Genomic DNA, 27,116 nt, shown 5'->3' with positions numbered 1-27,116 from the left:
TATCTTATTATTATATTATTGTTACCTTATAGACTCAAGAATACATTCATTCCAGATACAGAAGACTCTAATTTGAGTTTAGAAACATATTTATTTTTCCACATTTTTCCCCATCTTTTTCTTTTTCGACGACACATTGGGTTTTCTTTTCCACGTCTATGTAGGAAAGTGGATCCAAAGATCTAAAGACTAAACCAGAGGAAACTACTTCAAACATGGACATTAAGGATCTTTGCTAGAACATTTCATCTCAAGTTTTTATTTTGTAATCTTCATTTTAGTCTAGTTTTGTATTCCTCTACGATATTGCATTATATATTTAATTATCATTATCGCCACATGACCAGCATTTTCGTTGCATCTCGTCTCGTTTTCCTCAGGTGATAAAGGTTCGTTGACGACCATATTTAGTCATCATTTTCGTTGACGAAAGCAACTTTATACACATCAGGTTATCAACATCTGTTATTCAAGCCAAGTTATATAAGCCTACATGTCAATATAAAAACAAACAACAGTAAACATGCAGAAACTGATGACTAGACCGTCGAGGTCGGCTCTGCTGCCAACTGCATCCTCCAGTTTACTCCTTTTTTTTTCTGTCATTATGTTGTGAACTAATCTTTTGAGTTATTAGTTAACGGAGCCCATACTGTGTTTTTATGTTATGCTTCTCAATTTTCTAGAGAAAAAGCCCGTTATGCTTGTGGAGCTTATGTAACTTCCCAGCGAGTGGCTCCACTCACTCGGGGGATACGAGACGCTCCCACACTATCACTCTCTCCTCCACTTATTCCTCTGAAACGCTGCTCTCTGCTGCGCTGGTGTGTTCGTGTGAGCCGTGATTGCGTCCCTTGTCACTCCACTAAAGTACATGAGAGCTGCAGCTCCACGTTATCAGCCCGACGCTGGACAGGTGTCACTTTATCCTCGGTAGTGAGAAGCTCAGGAAGCTGCTGCCATTCCCTTCCCTCAGCCTAGGGCTGGGCGATATGGACCAAAAGTCATATCTCGATATTTTCTAGCTGAATGGCGATACTCGATATATATCTCGATATTTTTTCTGTGCCTTAATTGGGGTTTCCCCCAAAGCATTATAGCATAGCATCTCTGTTAGCTTCATTTTTTCTGAGGCAAACCCTTAAAAAACAGTCAGTTTTAATACAAAGCCTTTGTTAACAGAGGTCTGCACAATATCAAAATGTATAAAACAAATGAAATAAAAATAAACTGCCTGCATATATAGAATAAAAATGCTTCTTGAATAAAATAAAACAAATATCCCTTTCCTGCATAACAATTAAATTAAAATACACTGCAATTAATACAATGTAGACAGTAACAGGCAGACTTTTCCACTGAGGTTGACAGTTGTGCAAATAACAAAACATTTGTGCAAATCTCAAATAAAACATTCAAGTCAATTTGTAACAAAATAAGCTATATCAAAATCATTTTTAAAAAAAATGTTAAAAAAAAAAGTAAAACATTTTTTTTTTCTTTTTTTTTTTTTAAATCGATATAAACGATATTGTCTCGTACCATATCGTGTTTGAAAATATATCGATATATATTAAAATCTCGATATATCGCCCAGCCCTACCTCGGCCTGAAACTCATCGTCTCACCAGTTCTCCAGGCCAAAACCCAACACTTTGGCCTCAGTCCGTAGGAAATTAAATAAATTGGTAGAAATGTTGTTTTTAAAAAAAAAAAAACTCATTACGTGCCTTACTTCTGCGACACGGCTACTGTTCCTACTGGAAAGTAAATCAATACACGGTGCTACTGCCTGAAATACAGCGTCTCCAATCTGCAGTTGGTGTCGTCCCTACAGAACCAGGCCTTAGAACGTGTTCACACACACACAAACACACACACACACACACACACACACACAAACACACACACTCCAATTGTCTCTTTATGGACAGGCACGGCGCTGGAATAATTTCAGACTCGATAGATCTTTTTGTCTGCCTTTTGGAGCCGTTTGGAGATGCTGCTGATGGAGATGCAGCACTTTAGCTTCCCACAACGGTTGTAGCAGTAATTATCTCCAGGGAGGGAAACAATAGCGAGGCCTTGAACATTAATAGTTTTTGTCACCATTTACTGTACAAAGGGGAACTGCCGCTACAGCCACCGCCCGTCCGTAAAGTACAGGAACACAAAAGGAGTAATTATGGAGCCGGCTTTGATGGGACGTGGGACACATGTTGTGCATTTACAGGTTGGTGATTCTTTGAATAACCGAAAGACACGACTGATGTTCACACTTGTTAGTCCCAAAACTGTCAAAATGAAACGGATCCACATCCACACCGGCATTTCAGTTCCACGTCAGGAAGATCTCGGCCCGTGTACTTCGCGGCCATCCGTTTTTTGTTTTGAAATGACAAAATAAAAATAGAGAAATAATCCAAAATAATCTGTTTCCCGTTTTTTGTTTTGATAATAATAAAACGGAAAACGGATCGTTATCCATTATCCGTTATCCGATTTCATTGACTGCGTTTACATGCACTCAATAACCCTTTTAAAACCCGAATATTGGCAATAACCCGAATTTGCACGGCCATGTAAACACCAATAACCCCTTTGAATAACCCGAATTTGCTCATATTTGGGTTTTTAAAAACCCGAATATGAGCCCTGGGTTACTCCTTTTAAAACCCGAATATTGGGTCATGTAAACACCAAATGGAATATCCCCATCAAACAGGATTTGAATTTGGATACAGGAAGAAGAAGCGGAAATGATGGGAATTGCGTCATCACGTTCTCCGCGCGTCGCTGGTTTGATCCAGATATCCCAAATGATTAATTACCATGTAAACGGAATATTCCGAATGTTTCAGTAACCGGAATAACAATAACCCGAATTTTGACTGCGTGTAAATGTAGTCAATGATGTGTTTGAAAATCGAAATTGGGAATTAAAACAGCGAGTGGAAACTCTTTTCTCTATTTCCCATTCGTTTCCACTGCTGCTGTCCCCTCTTTTAGCTTTCGAGCCTCGTCATCTGCTTCTTCATCATCTATTGAAAATGCAGCTTCACATGGAACTCCACGAGCTGGTGGCGGGTTCCCAGCTAAATCATTCCACAGGTCCATATATTATGCAGGTGATCCCTGCTGCTAAAATGTAATCCCATGATATTTTTATATGATTTAAAGCAGTGTTTCTCAACTCCGGTCCACGGGACCCACTGGCCTGCATGTTTTAGATGTTTCCCTCCTCCAACACACCTGATTCTAATGAATGGCTCGTTATCAGACTTCTGCAGATAACGGATAACGATCCGTTTTCCGTTTTTTATTATCAAAACAAAAAACAGGATTCTTTTGGATTATTTCTCTATTTCTATTTTGTCATTTCAAAACAAAAAACTGATGGCCGCGAAGTACACGGACCGATCTCATCCACACTACAACACCATTGTCACAACCAGATCCACGCTCACCGGGCATCAGAGCGTGAGCCAGGACAAACCATCTATCCCCGCTCGACTGAAACAGTCGCAGGTACAAACTGATTTGGGGTCAGCAGCAGATCAAAACATTGCGTTTTGAGGGTCAAATACGCTGGAGTTGAGTGGATGCCAGCCACACATGATGACAGTTGCATAACTGCAAGATGAAATTATTCAAACTTTACGTTTGGGGCCCCGGATGGCTCAGCGGGTTTGAGCGGCTACAGAGGCTACAGAGGCTAATGTCCTCGTGCAGGTGGCGCAGGTTCAAATACCGGCCCGTGTTTCTACGTTTTTAAGTTTCTAGTCGAGCCACTTTCCAAATAAAAAAGGTCACAAAAAAAGCTCTCAGTTTAAGTTTGAGAAAAGAAAAGAAAAGCTGATTGCTGTTTCTAAATGAAACCGCAGGGCGTGCCAATTATGTGCCGTTATTATGTTTTAAAAAGCAGCTTTTCTGATAATCAAGCAAAACAGCAAGATTATCATCAATCTTCTTTTTTATTTGGAATTTTTATTTAAGATGATTTTTCATTGGCTGCACGATCAACCCGAGTCACGAAGCCTCTCAAGACGGACTAAAGATTGAAGAAGATCGTCAGACGTGTCCTGGTTCTGAGCCGTCTGTCCGCCGGACTTTGGGTAACCGTCACCAATCAGCAACAACAAAGATATTAGCTCATTTTACGTCACTTGATCAGAACTAAAACTTCCTTTCTATATTAATAAATCTCCCTTCTGACATTCAGCTGAGTATTTTTGTTCTCTGCAGAACTTTTAAGGCTCACAAGTGTTTCACTTTTGTGTTTATTTTTGCACATTAGTTTCATTCTTTAGCCTTTTCTAGTTTAATTGACTTATATTTATCACCATTCTATAATGTTGATATAATGCTGACCATTAAATGAATAAGTTGGTGTTTCAACATGTGTTTTTTCATGACGGTAAGATCCCTTCAACAAGAATTTATGACTTCAGGTCGTAGGTTGATTAACAATTATTATTACTTAATTTCCCCTCAATAAAGGAATGTGTCACCATAACAGGACAGTTATTAATTATTAAATCACTTAAGGCTGTTGGTTGTGAAGCCACAACTGCCCAATCTCCTCATTTGCATGCAAAACAAAGAGCATAATGTATAAGTTGACACCTAAGTCGGCTCAGCAGGGCTCTCTTTATCTTTGCATAACACTTTTAGCTCAGACATTTATAATAGTGATGCCAACATAGGATGACATCATCTGGGGTTTAGGCAGGGGTATCATATGTTTTAATTTGGTTAAATAAAGACAAATATAGCAGTCAGTGCTGCTCAAGTTAGTGCTGAAACATCAACATGTCGATGCAGGAACCTGTAGTTTATGTGCATCTAAAAGCATGTCCAGGTAATTAGGTGATTAAGAAAACGTGATGAATCAGATCTTCATGGCGGGTCAGAAGTGGGTCTTTGAAAAGCACTTGGCTTATTCTGCAGTTAACACCTCTCTCTACTCTCCTCGGCAGCTTGTTGATCTTATTTTCCCCCGTCGTGACTGAGACTTCTCGTGTAATCACAAGAAAACAAAAGCATGGGCAGGGATGGAAAGAGATTGAGGCGGAGAGAGAAAATAGAGAAAAGTAATTAAAATAGAGTGCTGGATAAAGAGGGACGTGCTGGCCTGTGACCGATGGATGCAGCCGCCTCGAACCAAAAGAGCGTGACGGGATTAAGAGCCATCTAATGCTGTGGTGCTTGCTGGGAAATGGCACGCTCTTCTGAGTGGGTATTTGAACACGAGTGTGAGTGTGCATTCATGTGGTGTTGCTGCGGGAGCAGCTTTGTGTTCATACTTGTTGGTGTTAAATATTTGTGCCTTCCTGAGAGGGAGGTACATAAAAAAGGAAAGTCAAGAACACGAAAAGTAGATAAAGCTGTGACTTGAAAGAAATACACGAAGTTGAAAAGTAAATGGAGTCGTATATATAAACTACAGTCGTGTTCCTGCCTGTAACTGTTGGACGTCTGTTCATTTGGTTTGGCTCAGAAATCCTTTGATACAGAAAAATAATTAGTACTTGCCACTTCAGAGAAATACTGGCCCCCCTTCTGATAAAAGTTTAGTTTTTAACCTTTTCTAGCATTTCCATAAGATGCTTTTCATGTATTAAAAGTCACAACAAACCCCATCAGAATGGGCCGTCAGGGCCAGCAAGGCCTTCTCTGCTGGACTAACATAACCAGAAATCATGATTACAACTATGATAAAGGGTAATTTAACTTTTAATTTACTTTCCCTAAATATCTACACAATTTTTCTTATTCTCTTAATGTCATATTTTGCTCCTTCCAGTGCCGTTGTGAGTTTTTCTCCAATCAGAATTCAGCTATCTTCTGTTGCCAGGCTGAAATCTGCCTTCAGAATCAACAATGCTCTGTAAGTGAACACAGTTGATTGACAGTTGCGATAGCCAATCAGATCACAAGTTGTCAGTAAGGCCCTCTAGCTAGTCTCACGTTGAATGTGACATTTACGCGTCCTGTGATTGGATATCGATACTTACTAGTTTGAGCCACGGCAGCCGTTTTGGTGAGTGCAAACATTTTTTATTTTTTTTCACCTTTAAAAATGTTTTTATAATTTATTTCGTCCCTATCAAATCCATAATAACGAACTAAAATGAAAAATATACTGAGAATGGAACAAAAGAATCCTGCCCTTCTGCCATGTATGTAAATAATCTAAAGCTGTGTGGATTTACTCAAAGCAGCAGGTCTCAGAAAGCCGTGATAAATCACGTTTTTGACATGAAAAAAGATACTTTTATTGTGTATTGTGTCGCTGTCGCCAAAGTTTGGCCGTCTTGTTAGTGTCTCTCTGATATTAAACTACAATTTATTGTACAATCTTGTTAAGGCCCGCACTTTGTTTAATAAAACATTTTGGAAAGATAATTAAAAAAAATCTTTTTGTATAACTCAGAGGTTCCAGCAACAACAGGCCAGAAGCCTATAAGCCAGTTTTTGCATCATTGTTTGAAGAACCTTTTATAATGTCAGACGAGGACTGGTCAAACATTTGTAAAACCCAATTGAGCACTTCAAGTTCAGGTCTATGGAGGGAATTTACGTGGAAAAATATGAAGATTTTTCATCACTCCGAAAATAAAACATTCACAGAAAGATCAGCCAGGAAGTGGACGCGGCTGGTGGGAATGTGGAAACCCCCGGGCAGATCATTTCCACATCTTCTGGGACAAAGATCCAGCCCTACTGGGGGGATATAATAAATATAACCAACTCAATAATGGGGTTACAGATCACACAAGACTTCAATGTATTATATCTTGGGAATATTCCTTCCACACTTGACACAAGTGACAAATAACTGATTAAAATAATGTTAGCAGCCAGTAAAAAAGCTCTAACAAGGAGGTGGCTAAACTAAAGAGCCCCCGACTAAAGAGGAATGGACAGGAATTGTAAATGAAATATATATTATGGAAAAAATAACCTTCTCCTTGAACCTCAATATGGGTAAATTTAATACTTATTGGTGGAAGTGGTCATCTTATTTTGATGGGTGAGGAAGAGGGAGTGGAGTTGTGTGTACATCTTTGTGATAATGTGGAGGTAGATGTTTATGAAGATAAACAGTTACTTGTTCTTCACATCTCTGTGTCGTTATATATGTATATTTGTGTAATTGATGGCCTGGGCTTTATGTTTGGGAATTTTGATGGAGGTGAACTTCCAATTCTTGCCATGTGGCTTTCCCTTTGCTGTTGACATCAGAGTGGCTCACTGACCCGACCTGTTGTTACTATCTGTGCGCTTTTGTTATTTTTCTTTCTTTTGCTTTACTTTTGATTTCATGTCACGGTTACATTTTTGTTTGTCTTGTTTTGTTGTAATGTCCAAAATATACAAATCTTTAAAAATAAAGTTTATAGAGCCTTTTATTTTGAAGTTTTGACAGTAGCATACCAGAGGCCATGGACCGAGGCCTTGGTTCTCCACCGGGAAAGGGTGGTGTTCCTTCTCCGGGTGGGTGGAGAAGTCCTGCCTCAGGTGGAGGAGTTCAAGTATCTCGGGATCTTGTTCACGAGTGAGGGAACAATGGAGCGTGAGATTGACAGACGGATCGGTGCAGCGTCCGCAGTTATGCGGTCGATGTACCGGACCGTCGTGGTGAAGAGGGAGCTGAGTCGAAAGGCGAAGCTCTCGATTTACCGGTCAATCTACGCACCTACCCTCACCTATGGTCATGAACTTTGGGTAGTGACCGAAAGGACAAGATCGCGGATACAAGCGGCCGAGATGAGTTTCCTCCGCAGGGTGGCTGGACGCTCCCTTAGAGATAGAGTGAGGAGTTCGGTCACCCGGGAGGAGCTCGGAGTCGAGCCGCTGCTCCTTCACATTGAGAGGAGTCAGCTGAGGTGGCTTGGGCATCTGTACCGGATCCTCCTGGACGCCTCCCTAGGGAGGTGTTCCAGGCATGTCCCTCCTCCCTAGGGAGGTGTTCCAGGCATGTCCCTCCTCCCTAGGGAGGTGTTCCAGGCATGTCCCTCCTCCCTAGGGAGGTGTTCCAGGCATGTCCCTCCGGCAGGAGACCCCGGGGAAGACCCAGGACACGCTGGAGAGACTATGTCTCTCGGCTGGCCTGGGAACGCCTCGGACTCCCCCCGGAAGAGCTGGAGGAAGTGTCTGGGGTGAGGGAAGTCTGGGCATCCCTGCTGAGGCTGCTGCCCCTGCGACCCGGTAACGGATAAAGCGGGAGAAGATGACTGACTGACATACCAGCTATGTTTTAATTGCTGATGCGGGTTTGTTGATTTTTAAAATGTGCCGGATAAACGACCCATTTTGTACAAAACTGAGGTGAAGCAGCGCCCCGTAGGGCTTAAGTGTGTTTCTAACTTCTCTCCAGTCCCGGTGTTACAGACGCTGGTATAATGAAAGGTGTTTATTGACTAACTGAAGGCCTGAGTGTGAAATTCACCGCCCGCCACTGTCAACATGTTCATAACACACACTTTTAAATCAGGTTAACCTTTAAATCTGAACAGACAAAAACAGACTTCATGTGGTGCATGTGATTAAAAGCCTCCGTAGAGGTGCAATCAGCAAGTTACTGAACCCGAAGGTGCACTGCTTTTTATTATTATTATTACCCCCCCATGAACAATGTGGTCTAAACCCCCAGATCTGTTCCTGCTCCTTCCATCTCCCAGACCTCCTCCCTTCCTTCCTTCCCCCCCCACCGGTGATGAGACAGACCTCTGTTCTGCTGGTGCTGCGACCTGCTGAATTTCAAATAGGCCTCTTTGACAAAAACTGAGAGCCGTGGTTTTCCCTCCTGCTCTCCCAGAATATTAACGAGTGTTGCAGCGATGCTACAATCACAGACTCTCCAAAATCCAGCGGATCCATTTATGTTTTTAACAGAGACATATTACACCCACCCCCCCCTCTACATGCCATACCGGGACTTTAGTCCATACATGTTCCTGATAACTGAATATATAACAGCTTTACATAGTTTAAGGATCTTAAACACTTGCCGGTGCACTGAGCTTGTTGTTTGTTTCTCTGCAGAAATTACAAAATTACTTTTTCCTTACACTTTATAGCTGACGAATTATTTTTCAGGAGTTCTGAAACTTTATCAGGCAATTATAGGATCCGGTTGAAGACGTGGCAGCTTGTCCGGGGCATTTGTCTTCATTTCTGCTAATATGCAGAAAATCAGTGAATATATAAACTGTGCAGAGACATTTATTCAGACTTACACACACAACAAGGAGGTCTGCCTGCAGAGGGATATTAAATCACAAAGAGTGACTTAAGATGAACCAAATTCTGTTGCGTGGATGAAAATAACTCACAGATGTAACGTGAATAAACAGGTGAATAACAATAATTTATGTGTGTGTTTGTGTGTGTGTGTGTGTGTGTTAGTGTGTGTGTGTGTGTGTGTGTGTGTGTGTGTGTGTGTGTGTGTGTGTGTGTGTGTGTGTTGGGGGACAGTCTGACCTGTCTTGTTGAATCTGCTTCCATGTTTCTATTTATCTATTTTATATATAGTCTTTTTATCATTATTGGCCTTGTTCTGTTAGTTTACTGAATCATTTCTTTTCTCTTTTTATTTATTTATTTATTTTTTTCCTATACTAATTTTCTATGTGCCATTCCATCAACCTGCCCAGGTAAAAAATAGCAATCTGCTATAACCTGACACAATGCATATTCGCTTGTAGTACAAGATTAATATTTTATTGTCAACTGTCCCTGTCTTGAGATGAATAAATAAATTACAAAAAAATAAAGCTCCTTACCTTGTTGATCCACTTCTCAAACATGTTTCCTTCAGTTGTCAAGAATAAATCTGCAGTGGGGAAAACAGAGAGAAAATATGACTATAAGTGACCTGAACGGGTTGAAACTCAGCAGACTCGGTTAACCTGTAATGAGGATTATCAACGGTTACAGCTGGACTTGTCAGTTCGGCTGCATGCGTTTTCTTGTGTCGTTTGTTTGCCTTTTTTCTTTTTAACACTTTAATAAACCTTCCAAAATTGTGTTAGTACAGAAATGACAACAAGAGTAAAAAGTCTAACACGTGAAAAGACAAACATGATGTATTAAAAACAAGAAGTATGCAAAAAATATGAGCTTCATGAAACGGGGAAGTTTCCGTCCTAAAAGCAGAGACGTGTCAGCGTTTCATACGAAGTGACAGCCGGATCCTTAAAGACCGAACATTAAATGTTCTGCCTCCCATTTTAGACGTGTGAACAACAAGCACGCTGCTTTCACACAACAAACACTCCTCACCGGGTGACAGAACAACCGGATCCTGCCGACTGAAACGGGACAGGAAATTCAATATGTGACGGGAGGAATTTCAACGTATATCTTATTTTTCACGGGGAGCCAGCGTGAGAGGGAACAACATGAGAGAGACGGTTTCCTCCAGGACGCCGCCTGCAGCGCTTTGAATGAAGTTTGGGGGAATTATTTTGACATCCTAGCAGGAGTAATGTCAACCCAGCAGCCGGTCCGAGGAGCTATCTGAAAGTTTGATAGGAAGTTTATATTCATATAAAAGCGGCACTTCATTTGTAAGGTGTACCCAACGTGCAAAACCTTGCACACAAATGCAATCTTAGAAACAAGATCTACGACAGCTCCTGTAATTGGGAGGCTGTGAACGGAGAGGGAATAAGGCCACTCTCATTTCATCTTCAGACGGTGAAATGTGTTTCAGCAGCATCAGCACCACACCAGAGCTGGGCGTTACCGTGCCGACGCACTGATGCCTCCGTTTCTATTCTCAGGGCATCTACAGGTTTGACCAGGTACTAAATTTAAGACCAAAACGACGAGTCACTAAGAAATCCAGCGCTGAGGTTGAGGTTGCCAGATCTGGCTGACAGGTTTCAGCCCAAACGCGACGTAAAACCCGCCGAAATAATGAAAAACCAGCCGGAATCAAACATTCTCTATGTTACAACCGTCAATTATTGAATGCATAATATATTTAAAGCTTCACACCACCACTAAATAGGCAAAAAACTAAAATATCAGTGAGTTTATTGTGTACGATTCTACTTTTCTCTGCCATAATGGAAACTTTTTTGTTAATAATTTCTCCTAAATATTTTGTCAAAACCAGGAAAAGCAGCCCAGATTTGATCAACCCGCCAAATTGGGCTGAAACTTGCTCAACCTGGCAACACAGATTTAGAACCTCCTCAAAACAATTAAATATACTTTTAAATGATGACTGGATAAAATTAAGATTCAAAACTTAAGACCCTTTGATCAAAATTTAAGACAAATTCAGACATTTAAAGGCCTTATTTTAGCAAAAATTGAATTTTTTAAGGACCCGCAGTCAGTCTGATTCTTGTTCCTGGCAACTTTAATTTCTTTTCAAACTCAATAAGCGTCTTCTAGTTATTCACAGTATTCATGTATCCTTGGGCTAAAACCTGACCAACCTGGCAACACAGATTTAGAACCTCTGTAAGAGATTCTCTTCAAAACAATTAAATATACTTTTAAATGATGAATAAAAATAAGAGAGGGAATAAGGCCGCTCTCATTTCATCTTCAGACGGTGAAATGTGCTTCAGCAGCATCAGCACCACACAAGAGCCGGGGGTTACCGTGCCAACACACAAACAGCTTCCTGTTTAAAATGCTATATAAATAAAATAAATCAAACAGACGAGTATTGACACTGTTCTTTAGCTTGCAGCCTGATGAAAAAGAGAGAGAAAGAGAGAGGGTGATTGCAGGAGCGGTGAAAATGAACCGAGGGGAGAATCAGGTAAAGAAAGGGTAAAAAATAGAATATGTGTCGCAGGATTTTCCTGGGCTTTCTTGAGTCCCCCCCCCCGCTGATTTCTGCAGCTCGTACTATTGGAATCCTATAACCTGAGCTTGTACTCGTATCGCCTGCTCGGAGCAGCGGGCTGCACTTCTAACGCGGTTTTTGTGGACTTCTCTTACGAGAGGACATTTACTTTCATCGCCACCTTCTCTGGTTCTGCTTCAGTAATTGACATGAAATAAATATTGGCATTGATCTGCCTCGGAGCCGCGCTGCTGCCGCTGCGCTCTGCATAGAGAAACACAGACGATAATGGATTGCTGGAGCAGGAAGGTGGAGAGTCCTATCGGACCAGGTTGAGTGTAATTATCGGAGCAGCGATTTAATTTCTACATCATGTGAACAACTTTCTGTGACGCATTTACAGTCCCCTGAAGGCAAATTCAAAATGCTGCCGTGCATCTCCATACTGGTATTCTTTGTTGAGGTGTTCCTAATATCCCTGAACTCTGCTATAAATGCAATGATTAAGGGGTGTAACGATACACTAATCTCACAATAACGATACGATATTATAGCAGTATTTTTAACAACCTTGAATTAGGAACATATGACTAGAAAAAAATTGTCTTTTATTTGAAAGACACAAAATACAAAACAATGCTGTGCGTTTGGCCTATTGTTACAGTTTGTAATGCCTTATAACTGTTTAAGTTTTAAAGAGAAAGCCAGGCCAACCATTTTCCACAAACTAAAAGTAAATGTCAGCTTTGCATTATGAATCTTCAGTTTCATACAAGTACAAATATTTTGCCACAACCTGAATAGTTTCTCTCATGTATGATTTTACTTTTTTCTTTTCCAGAAATTGAACAACTAAAATTAAATAAATAAATAAAAGTAAATAAATAAACTATGAAAAGTCCCAAACTCCAAATGCACCATGACTGTTATTTATCTTGTGCCAGAGCTCAGAGCTTCACCTGCTCCAGCCTGAGGCCGTAAGGTGAACCCCGGTATCGTTTCATCCTCCACCTTTGGGGACGACACAATCTTTACATCAGAAAAAAGTAGGGCTGAACGATTAATTGCATTTGCGATAATATCGCGATGTGATAAAACGAGATTTTCTAACTGAGGCTGCGATTTGACCAGTCACGTGATCTGGTCACGTGATGTGCGAGTGAGCAGAGCCGGCAGGGAAAACAAGTCAACAGTGCCGCGTAACCTAAATCTACCACGGCCTCAGTGTTAGGGCTCGGCCAGGCGGAGCTTTATAAATATATGGGCTTTATACATTTATTAAATATGAGCGCGGAGGCGGCGTGGCGAGGAGCACGAGCCGGGCGCGCCGGCGGACAGTGAGTCGCGCTGTGAGCCTGAACCTGCAGCTTGTCAGCTCATCAAAGGAGAGGTATTTATATATATATATATATATATATATATATATATATATATATATACACATACACATACACATACACATACACACACACACACACACACACACACACACACACACACACACACACATACACACACACACACACACACACACACACACACACACACACACACACACACACACACACACACACACACACACACACACACACACACACATACATACATGACTGTTTCAGAAAATTTTAATATTGTGATAAAGTCCTTTATTTTCTGTAATGCAAAAATGTCATACATTCTGGATTCATTACAAATCAACTGAAATATTGCAAGTCTTTTATTATTTTAATATTGCTGATCATGGCTTACAGCTAAGAAAACTCAAATATCCTATCTCAAAAAATTAGAATATTCTTAATCTTAAACTGTAAACCATAATCAGCCTTATTAAAATAATAAAAGGCTTGCAATATTTCAGGTGATTTGTAATTAATCCAGAATGTATGACAGTTTTTTTTAAATTTGCAATACAGAAAATAAAGAACTTTATCACAATATTCTAATTTTCTGAGACAGTCCTGTATATATATATATATATATCTTTTTTTTGTTAATGTGTTTTTCTTTTTAATGTCCTTGCCCTTGGTTGTGTGTTTTTGCATTGTGCTGCCAAATGGGGTTTCTGTATTGTTGTGTATTATGTGGAAAATCTAATAAAGACATGTTTCAACAAAAAAAAAGATAACTTTTGCTCTATTTTATCTGTACAAGTATGGAGAAAACACGGTGGAAAAATCTTCCTGTGTGAATTAGTGTGAAGACGAGGTGACCCGGTCCCGCCTTCAGGGAACTAAAGATCTCAGGGAGTCGTGAAATTGTCAGAATCAGATTTATGCACAAACTCCCTCATCACAATTTAAATGTTGAACATACAGTCGGAGGGAAACAGCGGCTGTAATGATGAGCTCCCTCACCTGCAGCTGATTAGAAGGTCAAACTGCTTTTTCCCAGAACGGCTAATTGAACCAGGTTTTGTCAAGTTTTCAGTTTTTTATATTAGCCGACTTGAATTTTCAGGTTTTTCCTCACATTTATCACCAAGAACATCATTAAAACAATGAAAATAAAAGGCTATAATAAGCTGTCAAACACCTCATCAGTGTGGGATTTGTGAGGAAACCACAGGGTGGGGGTGCGAGGAAACCCAACCCTGCATCTCATCGCTGGAATGAAATGTTCAGGCACAAGGGAGCCGTTGTGGGATATGAATCTTGCAGCGAGCAGCCGTTTCTACGCGTGTGTGTCTGCACATATTAAAGGTGATAAACGGCTGGGGGGGATCGATGCTGTAATGGATGAGCTCTCAGCTGTGGTCACAGGTGGCGTTTCCCAGCGTTACAGGAAACAACGATGGAGATTTCTGTCAGGAAAAGTCTGGCTAAAGCTCGAGCAAGGCATTATTATTCTTAAATCTAGGATTTTGTATTCTCAGGGTGTTTACAGGTTTGACCAAGGTAAATTTAAGAGTTTTTAATACCATTTTCAAACAAAATTTAAGACCAGAAAGACTAAGAAATCCAGCGCTGAGGCCGAGGTTGCCAGATCTGACAGGTTCCAGCCCAAAAGCGATGTAAAACCCGCCAAAATAATGAAAATAACAGCCAAAATCATACATTCTCTAGGTTATAACCGTAAATTATAAAATGCATAATCAATTTCAAGCTTCAAAACACCACTAATTAGACAAAAAGAATTCAGGCTCCAAACAAAGACTACAAAAGAGTAGATTAAAGCAAATAAAGTATCAGTGAGTTTATTGTGTACGTTTCTACTTTTCTCTGCTATAATGGAAACATGGAATGGAACATTTTTGTTGACAATTTCTCCTAAATATTTAGTCAAAACCAGGAAAAGCAGCCCAGATTTTATCAACCCACCCAGTCCTATATTTTTCAGCCCAATTGGGCTGAAACTTGCTCAATCTGGCAACACAGATTTAAAACCTCCACAAGAGATTCTCCTCAAAACGATTAATACTTTTAAATGATGACCGGATAAAATTAATATACAAAAATTAAGACCCTTGGATCAAAATTTAAGACAAATTAAGACATTTAAAGGCCTTATTTTAGGAAAATGGAATTTAAGACATTTTAAGGATTCTTGTTCCCGGCAAACTTTTTTTTATTTGGAAGGAGATGCAACTTTAACACTCAAAAAGCATCTTCAAGTTATTCACAGTATTCATGATGTTTAAGTTCATTTTGGAGACGAATGAGAAAGTGTTTACAAATCAGGGGCACAGACACAAATCTACATAATTCATGTGCACACGTGGACTCCACAGGGTTCACATTCATCTCTGCACCGGGAGCATTTACGGCCACACCAGGTGCTGCGTTGATGAGCCTGATTAATCAGCCAATCAGGCCTCTTAGAACCCAGCCGTGATTGGCTGATTGGGTGCGTTGTTGCTGCTGTGGACGAATCTCTTAGTTACAACTTCAGTCTGACTCGTCTTGTATCTTATTGTTCTCTGCTGTTTCTGAAAAACTTTCTAACTCAAACAAATGCGGCAGGTGGTGATAACAATCACAGAACACAACCTTGTTTACACTTTCATTCCGCGTCAGGGTGACCCTGATTATTGATCCCTTCAGAGATGGAAGCGTGCACACAAGGAGAAGCTATTTTTACTTCTTAATCGGAGCTACAAAGAAGAAAAACAAATAAAAAAAACTAAAAAAAAAAACAAAGGTAATTTCACACACACACACACACACACACACACACACACACACACACACACACACACACACACACACACACACACACACACACACACACACACACACACACACACACACACACACACACACACACACACACACACACACACACACACACACACACACACACACACACACACACACACACACAGTATATATATATATATTTTACACACACACACACACATACATATATATACCGTATTTTCTGGACTATAAGCTGCACCTGTATATAAGCCGCATCAGCTCTATTTAGAAAAAAAGATATGCAAGCCGCAGATATTTATGTTGTTAGATTAGATATTTACTACATGTACAGAAGGATTTTGAACTGTAAATGATGTACATGTTTGTACCTAAATAGATCTTTCCTAACAGTGTCTTTTAACACGGCAGCAACTTTGCTGATTAAAACGGGACAGAACCAAGAGAAAATAACCGGTATTTATTCATCTATTTATCTGTTTGAAATCTGCTTCTACTTCTATCTGCTAAAGAAGAAGTAGCGTATTCTTCTTTGCATTTATTTTGTCTTAGTTTTTATTCTTATTCCGGTTAGCACTCCCCCTAGTGGTGGAAGAAAAATCCACAGAATAGCCGCACCTTTGTATAAGCTGCATGGTTCAAAAAAAGTAGCGGCTTATAGTCCAGAAAATACGGTAAATATATAAATATATGTATATATATCTCAAACTCATCCTTTCCTTGCACCGCTCACATTGAGTTTTACCATCGCAGGATATTTGATGGGCTCCACACTGACAGAGAAACATAAAGACTGAGCAGAAAGCAGGCGATAGAAAGATATTACAGGCCTCCAAGTAATAAGGGTAATGTTCTTGTACATTTTACAATGGTTTAATTATTAAAGTGTAAAGTCTAAGTTGTCTGCACCAGTTACCTCGTTCTCACTGCCCTGACCATTATCCCACCCATTCTCTCTGCTTTTCAGTCCTGATTTCAGTTAAAGTGAGATATTACACATTAATACAGCTTCAGGGATAAAGAATGAAAAGGATGTTGAGAAAATGTGCGCACACATCAGAAATCTGTTCCTCACCGTACCGTGTAAATGGTCCAAATCCAACTCATCACCCAGTATTTGCTGTTAAAAGAGCGCCGAGGCTGAACAAAGCTACACTGACTGTCACAGCGAGAGTGAAAGTCTGGTCCAATAATCTATCGGGCAAAGCTGCAGTTCAACTAATTCAGGTCTAAAATCAAGGAGGGTCATTTAACTGCAAAATCTGCTTTATTTTTTTTCTTGTTAATGAAAGTCATTTAAAAAATGGGGATCATTATGGAGTTGATTGTAGAGAAAGTATAAAAGCAAAATGGGGAGGTAGGGGCTTCCCATCATCCCCTTTGGCACCCGCCCACTCAGATGACATCACACCACGTGTCATTCACAGCGAGTGTTCGAGTGTGTAGGTCACGTTTTTCCTGATTTGTCTCGTTTGCACCTTTTCTAGGCATCTTGGGCTCCACAGTTCATGTGTAATTACAGACCAGGATGTTCATGCCTGTTCCTCTGCCCTCCTCAGACAGCTGCCCGTGTATCTGGTTCAGTCCATCTTCTTCTCAAAGTTTTAAATTGTTGAGTCTTCCCAGTATAGAGGGAACGCACATGACGTCACAGATGCAACTTCCCAGCAGGTTTCGCCCACTGAGTGTCAGAAAGACTGAGTGTCAGAAAGACTGAGTGGCAGCGTAAACTTTCAGTTTGAGCAACCGGAAAACATCTAAAATGGGAAAGAGCTGTTGTGCGATCGACTGTACTCATAGATTTAGCAAGAAATCAGAGTTATCGTTTTACAGACTGCTGAAAAATAAGCTTAAGGACAAATGGATTGCTGCAATTCACAGAAACAACTGGATTCCAGACACCGAAATGTGGATTTGCGGTTCCCATTTTGTATCAGGTAATGTTGGATTTTTGGGTAGCTAACGTTAATCTGTCAAATCATAAAGTTCGGTGTCCTCATCACTTTAATTTCTACAACAAATCCTGCCTCGAAGTCGGACCAAGCGTCAAGACTTTTGTAAGCCTTCAAGCTTTGCTTTGTGTATTTCCCCGGCGTAGAAATTAAGTACATATAAATATCAGGAAACTGGATTTGTGGCCAAATATTAATGTCCGTGGATCACTGGTTCTTGGGGTAACTGTACGGGTCACTGTCAAGTCCAACTGCTTTTAATTTAAGCCCATAGTAGGCTGTTATCCCGTCTTCTCCACTAGTTGCAGACATTTTTGCTGATGTTTTGCCACTTAGTGCGAATTAAGGGGCTGGTCCAGTGGGGGAATGACGTCAATGCAGACCCTCTATTTGTTTATCATGACACTAATAAAAAAATAAAAAAAGACTAAAAAAAAAATGTGCTCCTTCCAAAACACATGCTGCAACCAGTGAGGTATGGATGCTACCAATTAGGGGTGGGCGGTACACCGGTGTCATAGTCATCACCGGTGTGAAACTGCGCCACGACATGGATTTTGCAATACCGTCAATACCGTAATAAATCAATTATAAAATAATAAGCCTAAATAAGGCATTAAAAACGTCGGTGATATGCAAGGTTTGCTGCCGTGTTGTGACAGCAAGAGGTTGAAACACAAGCAACCTGTTTCATCACTTAAAAAACACGCACGCCCGTGAATATGAAGAGGCAACCCGGGCCAAAACGAGCGCAAGTGAGACCAGCAGCTGCTGCTGGGACCGCTGCTCCGCTGGTGCTGCTGAGCACCAGCGGAGCAGCGGTCCCAAGACTACACAGCTTTCTGCTAGTTTCTGCTGCTACACCTTACGACAAGAGTAGTAAGAAATGCAGGGCTTAAAGTATTCCGGCACCGTGCCGCATCTCCGGCGTACGGAGTTTTTTTTCTCGGCGTGCGAGTTTGACTGCTTAAAAAAAAAAAAAAAAAAAGGTTTGAGAGAGAAAAAAAAGTTTGAGTCAACTGAGTTCGTCTACCAATGGAATGAGAGGAAAGCAGCTCTGGCTCTCAACCAAACTAACACTAGCCAATCAGAAGTAGAGCGGGGCGGGTCTTTGACGGCAGCGGAGCGCAGAGCGCTGTTTCAACCTGCTGGAGTCACCGACTTCAAGATGGAGAAAAAATTAATGAATGTCTGTTTTATCTTTTTTCCCAGAAGAAAAAAAGAGTGACAAAAAAATACCCATAACCATGTTATTCTCTCGAAAAAACACACCTGTACCGCGGGCTTTAGAAGAAAAAGACGCTATGCATACGGGATGCAGCAGCATCAGAACAGCAGTGAAATACGTGCGAGGCGGTGCTGATCTCCGCAATTTGAAGCTTTGTATAATAATTGTAAAAAAAAAAAAGGGTTGCTACTATGTGAATATCACTTATCACGGGTTCTTTTTGGGACGTAACCCTCTCGAAAAACAAGGGATTACTGTATATGAATACTCATGGCATAAACCTGTCAAGTTTTGGATTTAAAATTAAGGGAAATTTTCCACCACCCGCTGTTCAACCAGCCCAACCGAGGTCCAGTATTAGATTTTAAGACAGGTTTACAAAAATAAATATAATATAATAAAAATAAATATAATATATATATATATATATATATATATATATATATATATATATAAATATATAAATAAAGGGACAGGACAGGCTACTCCTCCCAAAACGTACCAAAAAATACCGTGATATTATACCGTCACCGTTTAAAAGATGAAAAATACCGTGATATCAATTTTAGGTCATATCGCCCACCCCTACTACCAATGACACTCAAATGAGCTGAAAACATGTTTTTCTTTTGAAACTGACTTCATTGGTGGACACTTATTTAATTCCCTCTCCCCTTCTCTCTTTAAGTTACTGGAGAAAATCACTCAGGAGCTTAAAGGACTCTCTTCACCTCAGGATCACTTTACTGTGGGAGCACTAAAGATCCGGGCCACATGTAGGCTGCAGAGGTCTGAGGTGAAGACACTATAGTGCAATACGGGGCGTAACAGCTGAAACTAACACCTCCTGTTGCATAACAACCCGATCAGACCATGATAAAGCTTTTCCTTCGACTGTCATTTCTTTGCAGAAAACAGAAAGGCTCAGTAGTTCATGTAGTTCTTGTCAAGCTTTTTCTGGCACAACAGTTTTTGCATTTTGGTCTTAAACTTATTAAAAAATAAACGCAATGTGGTAATAGTAAGAAGAGTGGTGAAAGATATCCATTATTATCCATTCATAAACTTAATGTTTTTCACTCATGCTTGTTTGTGCATAAAAGAACAAAAAACAAGATCTTCCTGTCAATTTCCAGCAGTTTTTTACTTTTTCATCTGATTTTAATTCCTATCCAACTAGACACAGTGGCAATCTTCATTTATCGAACATCTGGTCATAAATTTAATATTACACTTAGATCCAAAACTCTGGAAAGTACGGAAGATTATTAGGGCCTGCAGGAGAAAAAATATTTGAGAGGGGAAGATTTTTTTTTATTGTGCACTTTGAGAAAAAAAGTCGAAATGTCGAGAAAAAAGTCGAAATGTCGAGATTAATGTTGAAATACAATTTCGAGAAAAAAGTTGAAATGTCAAGATTAATGTTGAAATACAATTTCGAGAATAAAGTCGAAATTTCGGCTTTTTTCTCAACATTTCAACTTTATTCATAAAATGTTAACTTTTTTCTCAACATTTTGACTTTTTTTTTTTTCAACATTTCAACTTTTTTCTCGAAGTGCATAATGAAAAAAAACATCTTCCTCCTCTAAAATATTATTTTTATTTTTCTCCTGTCTGGCCCTAATACTCTTCCTTACAAAACCACAGTCTGCACATGTTACAAAGGGATGTCTGAGGAAGAGGAGGGTCCAGATTCTGCCCTGAAATGTCCTCGACTTTGAAACAGAAGATGTGACAAAGAACAACTCATACTGTTGGACAGCTTGACCGTGAGAAAAAACACAAAATATCTTGGGTCCAAATAGTCTGCAAAGAATAAAAAGTCTATGTAACTGTTAGAAAATCAGCTTTTTTACATTTTCTATACTCCCATGTGCTTATAATTGCTTGATTTCTGGAGAAAAATGCCAAACTATCACCTAAAAGTCGACTGAAAGGAGCTTAAACCGAAACAAAAAAGCACAGGTTTGTAGGGCCTGAATATCAGACGCTCTGCTTTTGATCTTTATCTTATCTGGAAATTTGTGCACAGACACATTTTTCCCCATGTGATGAATTTCTAAAGACCGAAACAGTTGCATTCATTGATTTAATTTTGATTTATTACAGTCATGGAAGAATCCAACCAAATAAAAGAAAAATAAGAATAAAAAAAACATGCAATAGAATGTGAACTTCTTAAAAATCCCCCTTTGCAGTTATCAAATCCTCCAACTTTGAGCCGTCTCTTTGCGGTACGAGTCCATACATGCTCCGAATCACGAGCTAATGGAGCCGTCACCCTCCACCAGTTGGGGGAGATGCATACATAATTGAGGTATATAAATGTGTTTGTGTGTGGGAAGGTGGGCTTACGCAACAGCTACAAGGATTCAAAGCTCTAAGACGCCGTGTTGATGGAAAATTAAAGCTGTGACAGCTGAAGGTGCAGCAACAAAAACAAAACAGCACAGTGGGACAGATGGACTCCATGGCAATCTCATTTTAAGGTGCATTTCTGCACATAGATGGGTCTTTAAAAGGATAGATATAGATAGACATGAGGCCTCAAACAGCAACGAGGGACTCAGATATGAAGTGAGACACTTCTGGACGAGAGCAGGGCACATAAAACTTGATAGTTAATATAAAGAAGACATGAAAAAGGTTAAAAGGTGACTCAGTGTCCCAATGTCTGCAAACAGACTCTGCCATCATAACCGCAGAGGTGTAAAATAAAAAAGGCCTTTATGTTTTTACACCTGAACACATCAGAGGTCCATTGTTTTCTGGGCTCAGTAACGGGAAAACTAATCTTGAGATGGATAAAGGTGCAACAACGATGCTACGGCGAGGCCGAACAAGAGTTCATTCGCATACGAGAAGAGTATCGAGCTCCAATAACAAGCGCTGATAATGTTAACACGAGGGCAGCTGCCCTACACGGGATCCCTGCAGAAAATAACCTTTACTGGAGCTAGCAGACCTTCTGAAGGTCTGCTAGGAGGGACGGCAGTGGCATTTACTGTTCCTCCTGGGAACGTAACACATGCTGATGATTTAAACACAAATGTATGGACACATAATGAACAAATGCCAAAAGTAGGAGGGAGGCTGCACGCCGACATCGAGGCAATGAGGGAAATATATCTGCAGGTATAGCAAAGGAAAGAACTAAGAGCTACAAGAAACTCTACTAAACATGTCAAAATGTAAGATTTGACTAAAAGGAATAGTATTTTAAGACTGTGATGGCTGGGGCTGAATAATTGTTTTAGCTCTGCTGATGGTTTATCCTACTGGTTAATGTCCAATGATGCACTCGCCACTTAATCCTGCTGAGTTTCTCTGCAAAAACACTCCTGATCAACATCTTAAGACCACTGAAGGAATGGCAAGAATTAGCATTTAGCATTTTTGGATCTTAAGAAGGTTTCAAGTAGAGCTTTAAAATGCTAAAAGAAGAAATGGGAGCTGAATATTTTGAGGATATTTATTGAAAAAGAACAATTTAACTGAAAAGGGCTGTTCATCCGCTGATCAAGTTTGAGACTGCAGCACAAAGTAAAACATTCCTTTAATGGTCTTAAGATTTTGATTAGGAGTGTATTTGCGTACATGCAATGACTGCTGCATTGATACTAGGGCTGGGCGATATATCGAGATTTTAATATATATCGATACATTTTCAAACGCGATATGGTACGAGACAATATCGTTTATATCGAAAAAAAATATATTTTTTTTATGATTTTGATATAGCTTATTTTGTGACAAATTGACTTGAATGTTTTAATTGAGATTTGCACAAATGTTTTGTTATTTGCACGACTGTCAACCTCAGTGGGAAAAGTCTGCCTGTTACTGTCTACATTGTATTAATTGCACAGTGTATTTTATTTGTTATGCAGGAAATGGATATTTGTTTCATTTTATTCAAGAAGCATTTTTATTCTATATATGCAAGCAGTTTATTTTTATTTCATTTGTTTTATACATTTTGATATTGTGCAGACCTCTGTTAATAAAGGAACCTGTGTGACATTTGGCACGAGGCTTTGTATTAAAACTGACTGTTTTTTTAAGGGTTTGCCTAAAAAAAAATTAAGCTAACAGAGATGCTATGCTATAATGCTTTGGGGGAAACCCCAATTATGGCACAGAAAAAATATCAAGATATATCGAGTATCACCATTCAGCTAGAAAATATCGAGATATGACTCTTGGTCCATATCGCCCAGCCCTAATTGATACATGTTCCTTTTCTTTCCTTTATTCCAGTAGCTGGCGTTGCTGGCCTGGTGTGTTTCTGTTAGTAAAGATGTCTGCAGTGTCTTGTCAGTCTCTTCCTCCACAAAGTGAAATCTTCCTCTCGGAGAAATAAGAGAAGTAACAACCCAGGAGCCAAACAGCAACTGCTGAATGACAGAACAGTAACTACGGGGTGAAACTACGGGTTAAACTAGTGGTGAGGTGGATGACACCGTCATCTGTCTGCTTCTGCTGAAGGAAACTTCCCTTTCCCAGGAGCATCTCCTAAAACAGATGAGATCCTCAGGCCTCTAGAGGAAGCCCCAAGTTTAAAAACATAATCATTACAAATCAAAAGCATCCAAGTCTTTGCTTGGAAGAAAAACAAAGTATAATCGCTTTATCAGCTTCAAAACTCTCTCAGGCTTTGATATGTTTGCTAAAACTGTCTCCTCCTACAATGAATACTACGACATGTAAAGCATTTCCTAATTTCCACATGAATGTGTTGATGGATCACCAGGATAAACACCTAAACGCTCGCCTGGTTTCCTGCATTCATGCCATTAGGTTGTGACCGCCACTCACCTACAATCCGCAATCCTTTCACAGTAACGGTAATTACGTGTGTGTTTCCTCTAGGAATGGGCGATATTTTACCGTTCACAATAAACCGTCAAAAAAATTCCCCACGGTAAGAATTTGTATCTCACGGTAAAAACGATAAATTCCCGTTGATGACGTTTTTGTGTAAAACTGATTTATGGATCTGCGTGAAATCCATGCACAACGTGAAGGAAGGAAGGAAGAAAGAAAGAAAGAAAGAAAGAAAGAAAGAAAGAAAGAAAGAAAGAAAGAAAGAAAGAAAGAAAGAAAGAAAGAAAGAAAGAAAGAAAGAAAGAAAGAAAGAAAGAAAGAAAGAAAGAAAGAAAGAAAGAAAGAAAGAAAGAAAGAAAGAAAGAAAGAAAGAAAGAAAGAAAGAAAGAAAGAAAGAAAGAAAGAAAGAAAGAAAGAAAGAAAGAAAGAAAGAAAGAAAGAAAGAAAGAAAGAAAGAAAGAAAGAAAGAAAGAAAGAAAGAAAGAAAGAAAGAAAGAAAGAAAGAAAGAAAGAAAGAAAGAAAGAAAGAAAGAAAGAAAGAAAGAAAGAAAGAAAGAAAGATCAATTCCCGTTGATACGTGTTTGTGTAACAAACATGGCGGATCTGAGTCATTACAGTTTTGCAGTACAGGTATAATCATTTAATTGGTTTTTATTAATTCAATTTAATTGGTGTAGTTTAGTAGCATTTAGTATCTTTTAGAGCAGTGATTTGGGGGCTCCAAAGACTGAATGTGGTGATAGATTTATAGTTAAAAAGGTGGAGTTGAATTGGTATTTTTTTTATCGTCATTTTTATCGTTATCAGGATAAATGCCAGAAATTATCGGGATAAATCTTTTAGTCCATACTGCCCATCCCTAGTTTCCTCCAAACAACGGGCTCTAAAAGAGTCAACAACCTGAAACCCCCAGCACCGCAGAGCAACTATTAATCTGCACAGAGAATCCAAATTAAAGCCTGCAGTGTAGTTTTTACTAAGTTCAAGTGTCAAGTCTGAACTTACTGCTACATTGCGACTAGAAACTGAACTTTCAACAGGTCAACTAGATAAACTGGCACTTTCAAATAAAAATTAAAGAAAGTAACAGATTCCACTCTATGTACTTAAGTTTAAAATAGCTTTAAAGAAAGAGGGATGGGGTGGAGAGCGGGGAGGAAATACTCTCCATCAGAGTTATTAAGGAGATCTGAACCATTTAACGGTCTCTCCCGAGTGACTGCACCGTTCTGTCACAGCTGTGTGAGGATAAACACCTCCATATGGACGGAGAGGGGGAGGCTGGGAGGTTGCTGTGTCTCCGTGGAGACGGAGCCGACGTAAAGGAGACTACACAGCAACTCAAGCCCCTTTCCATTATACAGTTAGACTGTAGTCGCCTCGGTTTGGGTCGTTTTCCATTACGGTTCAGTACCAACCCAAGTGGGTGGATTCTTCATGGCAAGACGGCCCAGAATGCATTGCACCACAGAGCTCCCTCTGGATACGGTGGTCGGCCTTGAGACACAAAAACTTGTGGATCTCCACCAGGCCCCGGGTCTTGCACTCAGAAGGCACGCCGATTTTTCCCAGTGTCCAGCCGCGGTACTGCAACAAAAAATCCCATGGGGCCCAAAAAGCTTTTTTCCCATAGACCGCAATAGTAAAAGAGAAGCCTCTAAAACTGTTCACAGGAACCTCCAGGTGTAATCATCGGCTATTACTAATGTTTGTATTATATATTTTTAAGTCATGGACTTTATATCCATCAAAAATGTTTTCTAACGGCCAGAAAAGTCAAAGAAAAGTATCTTTCTGGGCGTGACGTCACGGCCGTGTCCGTGCACTCCATGGATGTATTATATTAATATATATTATATAATTATATTATATTAATACATTAATACTATATTTAATAATATACATGTAATAATATACATTAATTAATATATTATATTAATACATATTATATTAATACTCGTTCTCATTGCATGATGAGAGGCCCCAGAGCATCATGGGAGGTGACTCAACTGCGCATGCTCTATGGGCCCCACAATGTGGAAGTAAACCGGGAAGTCAGGAAAGTTTTCAGCTTATGCGCCAGACGAGCAACTTACATTGAAATGAACGGCGGCCATTTTCCTGTCTGTTATCCAGATATTATAATACATCCATGATCTCCACATTGAGTATGTTTTCCAGCCATTTTTTTGCTGTACCAAAGGAGTTGCTCTCAAGACTCAGAGACGTCACTCTCTGGCCAGTAAACGGCCTCCAGCCAGGTGACGTCGCATTTTCAGTCCGACTCAGTCTTGCTAGAACCCCGGCCAAGTCGGTGCGAAAAAAGGAGGTACTAACCTGGTGGAAAACCCTCAAAACAGAGTTGAGCCGAGCCAAGTAGGTACTAGTGGAAATGACCTATATGAGCAGTCTACTTGGAGCAACCTTTATTCTAGCCTCGTAAATATTTGAGTAACAGAACACTATATTACGTTTCTCAAATTCCTTCAGTAAATAGTAGGAAAATTGAGAAATTAGACTTTCCTTGAACACATTTGAGAAGATCTGGGGCTCTTTTTTGCAATTTCTGGGGGGGGGGGGTTTATTGCAGCTTTGTAGTCTACTGTTGTATTATATATGTTTTATTCTTATTTTTAAATATAAAGGTCACTGATCACATTTTGGATGGTGGGAGCGTTCTATAAGTACACAGTGTGTTTCCATCTGTGTATATACAGGTCACTCATTAGCGTTATCCTTTTCTTTTCCCTAAACGCCATGATGAGAATCAGTCAGTTACCACAACAGCAAAATATACCACTTAGATCTCTACATTTGGAATATCTTCAACTGCCTATTTGTACGTATTAATGTGCCTTGTTCTGTTTGGCTCGGTTTTTTGCCTTTATACTGTAATTGAAAAAGTCAATAAAAATATTTGTCAAAAAATAAAAAAAGACTTTCCTTGAACAAGTTTGCTGAGGATGAACTGGTTCCGGTCCGTTCTGACACAAGGGTCCGGGTCGGTCACGCCGAGCAATCTCAACTAAGCACTCCTGAGAATCCAGAACCGGTTCTTGTTCAGAACCAGTTCCCAGTGTTTCCACTCCAATTCCAGCGGGGACGAATAACGTCATTGCGCACGCTGAGTATC

The 27,116-nt window shown here is 39.9% G+C and overlaps 1 protein-coding gene across 1 annotated transcript in view; it reads right to left on the bottom strand.

Annotated features, from left to right (window-relative positions):
• itfg1 (integrin alpha FG-GAP repeat containing 1) overlaps positions 1–27,116 on the bottom strand; it is a 278,570-nt gene that overhangs the window by 221,424 nt on the left and 30,030 nt on the right. The window contains exon 7 of the mRNA XM_061746781.1: positions 9,792–9,841. Within this exon, the coding sequence (XP_061602765.1) occupies positions 9,792–9,841 (50 nt within the window). The remainder of the gene's footprint in view (positions 1–9,791; positions 9,842–27,116) is intronic.

Source organism: Cololabis saira, chromosome 2 (genome assembly GCF_033807715.1).
Source record: "Cololabis saira isolate AMF1-May2022 chromosome 2, fColSai1.1, whole genome shotgun sequence".
Classification (NCBI taxonomy): Eukaryota; Metazoa; Chordata; class Actinopteri; order Beloniformes; family Belonidae; genus Cololabis; species Cololabis saira.
This window is presented reverse-complemented; position numbering and strand designations above follow the sequence as displayed.